General features: G+C 40.7%; 1 protein-coding gene across 1 annotated transcript; it reads right to left on the reverse strand.

Moving 5' to 3' along the window:
* Positions 1 to 213: 213 nt before the first annotated feature.
* LOC131897547 (secretoglobin family 2A member 2-like) lies at positions 214 to 3,480 on the reverse strand. The gene is made up of 3 exons (XM_059248475.1): positions 3,423 to 3,480; positions 1,664 to 1,854; positions 214 to 255 (listed from the first exon to the last, which is right to left on the reverse strand). The coding sequence occupies exons 1-3, from the start codon at positions 3,478 to 3,480 to the stop codon at positions 214 to 216; spliced, it is 291 nt and encodes a 96-aa protein (XP_059104458.1).
* Positions 3,481 to 4,523: the final 1,043 nt, after the last annotated feature.

The raw sequence follows: 4,523 nt of genomic DNA on the forward strand, positions 1-4,523 counted from the left end.
CCTCTTCAGCCCCCCAGTTCTAAAAGATCACAAAAAGGAGAATTGGTATTTGCAATTAATTTAATGAAGTAGAAAGAAATGCCTTTGAGATTCCAACAATTGTCTTGCACTTTATAGGAAGAAAGATAAAATCAAGAAAGAAAAGTTACGGTTTGTGTTATCAGCTGCTGGCCTGTGACCATCAGTCCTGTGAGCCAAAGATCTCAAGGCCGTTCAGGCCTCCTCTTGGCAGTCTTTACTCGCATATATTGCTTCCTGAAAAACAAATGAGGAAGTGCTCAGATTTTGAACTTTGACTTTAGAGCCCAATATTGAAAAGAAAAAGATTTTCTTGTTTTTTTTTTTTGTTATTATTTTTCAATATTTTCAATTACTATTCAATATTTCAGAAAGTTCCAGGAGAAAATCTGGCTAGGTACATGTTTAAGAGACAAGGAGTCATGAAACCAACAGTTTTTGAATCTTTCTCCTAAGACTCCCCCTTGATTACCTCTCCCCTCGGATTTCCAAATTCCCTGAGCTGTTGCCATGGGAACTCACTCTATCCATTCTGAAGCTAGAGGTGCCTGTGGTTGAAGGGGTTTGATGACCCTTAATTTGAACTGCTCTGTTAATATTCTCTCATCACTTGCACAACTGATTTAAGAGAAAGAAGGTGACTTTGAAAAATTCCTCAATGATCTAAAAAAATGGGATATATTAGAACCAAGTAGAAAGCCCACAACAGTACTGTTAGGCCACATGTATTACTGTGGTTTTAGTTAAAACTGGGCATATTCCTAAGATTTGGCACATGTGGGATGCTTAAAAGGGAACAGGGACACTTTAGATCAATTTTTGGAGCTATATGTTTATACTTGAGAAGATTATATATTATTCCATTGACTTGTTGTTATTGTTGTTGTTGTTTTTTCTTCTTTTTGATTGTTCGAGACAGGGTTTCTCTGTATAGCGTTGGAGCCTGTCCTGGAACTTCCTCTGTAGACCAGGCTGGCCTTGAACTCACAGAGATCCGCCTGCCTCTGCCTCCTGAGTGCTGGGATTAAAGACCTGCACCACCACCATCTGGCTGACTTGTTTTTGTTTTTTGTTTTTTGTTTTTTTTTCTAAAGAGACCGTTAGTCATGATGTTCTTAAAACTCTGGTCTTCTCCACTTGTTCTTTATTGCTGCCAAATGAAAGGGTCCATGATCACCAACACAAAGCAGGACTTCCTGAGAATCAAGTGTATTTTTCTCTGACTAAAAATTTGAGGTGTTTCTCTGTGTCATGGTGTGCTTATGTATGTGTGCACGTGTGCGTGTGCGTGTGCGTGTGCGTGTGCGTGTGCGTGTGTGTGTGTGTGTGTGTGTGTGTGTGTCTGCACCTATATTTGTGTGACTTGGAAGTAATAGATAAGAGAGTAATCTCTTGGTGAGCTCCTTCATTTTTGTTTTTCTTTCATTATTTTAAAGTCTTCAAAATAAGATGGAATATCAACTGTGTCTTTCAATGGCTTTCTTGAACAAAATGTCACCACTAAATCAAACTATATCATTCAAAAATAGTACATAGATAGGTTTTGATTTGACCTTAGAAGTCACAAAGTTGGAACCTGGTTTTTCCTCATTAGTGGAAACATATATAGTTATATAATGCAAAAAGGGGGAAAATCAATAATTACCATCATCACGTGCATATTTTTCACAGTCTCTTCATTCTGGGCCAGGAAACATTCTTTGAACTTGGTCACAGCCTCTTTATTGTAAGGAAGACTTATGGCTTCTTTTATGGTGGCATGATAATCATCCACAGAAACAGATGGGTCAAGTGTACTGTCAATAATAGTATCCATCATGCTGCAGCCAGAAGAACCTGGAAAGACATGGCATTCATTGCTGGAGGTTTGAACTCATTAGGGGTTACCTCTCATGATAATCACGTTCTTGAGCACAAGTGGAAACACAGATTAGCAAAGGTCATGGGGCACTGCCAAATCTGGGACAGAAAATGCAGGTAGTGAGATTCCACTTAGAAACTGCCAACTGCCCCTGACATCCCAGCACCAGCACAAAGAAGCCAAACCCCACACAACCTTCACTGACAAGGACACTGAAGGGATGGCAGGCTGATGTGCTGGGCAAGGGAAGCGTTTGGGTCTTGGTCTCGTCAAAGCCTGCCGCATTTTGTCACTGTTTCGAGAACATCGGGGAATATGTTCAAACATCCTCTAACCATCACATCTAGAGTATTATCCACTTTGCTCTGTTAACTCTAGCATCTGCATCACAAAGCCACTTAAACAGAAACTCTAGTACTTGAAGTGACCCCATGCAGAAAATGGATGCAGACTGTAAGATTCCTTTAGGTCCTGAAATCTTGCCCCTAACAAGCCAACAAGGGAAGTCAAACTTCACACAACCTTTGCCAGCAATGACATGCAAGAAATGAGAAGCTTTATTCTGATGGGACACGGTGAACAGTTGTCTTTCTTTTCTCTAGCCATGATCTATCTCACTCAGTGCTATTTTGTGAACCCCGTGAAGTATTTTAAAAGTTTATAAATATTGCATCCAGAATATTATCCATTGGCACCATTAACTCTACCATCTGCATCAAAAAGTATCATAAAATATAAATGCTTGCACTTGCAGTGATGTCATTTGGTCAACCAGTGGAAGAGAAAGAGTCAGGAAGTAGGTTCAAATGAACTAGTTTTGCCCTAAGCCTAAGGCTAAGCCTGATTTTACTATCAAGTTAACTGAGAACTCCACTTTCTTGTCATGTTGCACCAACCTCTCAGATAGGTGAAGTAGAAACATAAACAATGCAAATTATACAAAGCCTATTACACGTGTGACATGTTTGTACTGACTACATTCTCAGGGACAAAGCTTTACTTCGGTCGTTACTTCAAGTGGACTTGGGGAATATGAACTGTCCTCCCCAACAGCAGGACTAGGGAGTAAATGGCCCGACGTAAAGGGGTCAGAACAACCTTTCACACGTCTGTTTTGTGGCTCACAAACTGTTTACTCCTAGGTCACACGGTGCAATTTGAGAAGTAACTCCTTCCACAGTTAAAGAGATTCATGAGTACAATTTCAGAAAATCCATTTAGCCAGTGTCTTTTATATCCTCCCCATTTCCTGAATAATTTCTCATATCCAAATCCAAGACCTGCCATGGATTTCAGGAGAACTGTTATCACCATGGGCCCTCCTGCATGGTAATGATATATCACATGCGGCTCCAGCACTGGGACCAAACCCACATCAGTGGTACCTCTTTGATTGTCTGAATTAGTGTTGAGTTTTAGGGTTATTGCATCAGACACTTTGTACCACTCTTGACCCGTGCTGGGGCTGAGGCACTAGGACTTCTTCCTGTAGAACAGAAACAATGTGTGGTCCAAAAGCAGCCCACCCTTCCACAGAACTCACCATCGGCATAGCAGCAAATGGGGATGGCGGCCAGCATGAAGACCACTACCAGCTTCATGGTGAGGCAGCCCTTGTGGGTTGGTCTTTGATACGAGATGGAGATCAGGGAACTTTCTGGAGTTGAGACCTCAGCACTCCTCTATTTATTTCTTGGGCAGCCACCTTAGTGTCATGCAGGAAATAAGAACGCCAAGTCATAGGAGCAGCATGGCATTGTACCAGACATGAGAGAACAGGAAACAGAGTCAAGGAAGCCTATGATTTGTTTGTATAAGACAAGGAAACAAATTAGTGGGAACCAGACTCTGAGAATTAAAGTATGACGTCTGACAGTAGGTAACTTTCCCAAAGAGCTTCCAAAATTAATGCAGATTGCAGCACTATAGTTGATATTCTCTTCCTCCTTTATACCCCCTTCTCCTTCATTTTCCCTCTTCAGCTTGTCTTCTTCATCTTCCCACTCCCTTCATTCTTTCTTTTTTCTCCTTCATCTTTCTTCATTTATGTCCTTTTCTTTTTCTTTAACCTTTATTTTCCATTTTTTGTATATATATATATATATATATATATATATATATATATATAATATAAATTTATTAAAGGATGTGATGGGGAAACAGACTCACTAATTCAAAGCAGGGTAGACGTGCTGCGGACCCGCTGCTGATCCAGCTTCCGTTCTCCTCAAGGTCAGTGGTGACCACTGCAAGCCGCTTTCCGCTGCCTGACCCTGTCTCCTCACACCAGAGAAATCGACCCCTCTCTCTCCTCCTCAGTGATCACATAGACCATGCCCACAGAGTCAAATACCCCAAAAGCCATTGGTTGAATGGAATGAATTCCCACAACACCACTGATGTAGACCGTGGTGGTCTCCAACTCATAGAGACCTGCCTGCCTCTGCCTCCTGAGCGGTGGGATTAGGAGGCCCAGCCTAGCTCTACTTGAAGTTTTATTTTATTTATTTTATTTTATTTTTTTAATTTTTGTCATCAATTTTTACTCTATAAACATTTTTATTATCTACATACTCGTGGCTGTGGTTTTAATAGTTATCTGATATTCTACAGTATGGAGAACATATTTTAAATATACTTGCAT

The sequence above is a fragment of the Peromyscus eremicus genome, chromosome 1, assembly GCF_949786415.1.
Source record: "Peromyscus eremicus chromosome 1, PerEre_H2_v1, whole genome shotgun sequence".
Classification (NCBI taxonomy): domain Eukaryota; kingdom Metazoa; phylum Chordata; class Mammalia; order Rodentia; family Cricetidae; genus Peromyscus; species Peromyscus eremicus.

Excerpts from the sequence above, each read along its gene's own strand:
- LOC131897547 (XM_059248475.1), bottom strand. The coding sequence starts at position 3,480 with ATGAAGCTGGTAGTGGTCTTCATGCTGGCCGCCATCCCCATTTGCTGC. Across the intron at positions 1,855-3,422 it reads CATTTGCTGCTATGCCGATG|GTTCTTCTGGCTGCAGCATG; the intron begins GTGAGTTCTGTG and ends ATGTCTTTCCAG. Across the intron at positions 256-1,663 it reads AAAATATGCACGTGATGATG|GAAGCAATATATGCGAGTAA; the intron begins GTAATTATTGAT and ends TTTGTTTTTCAG.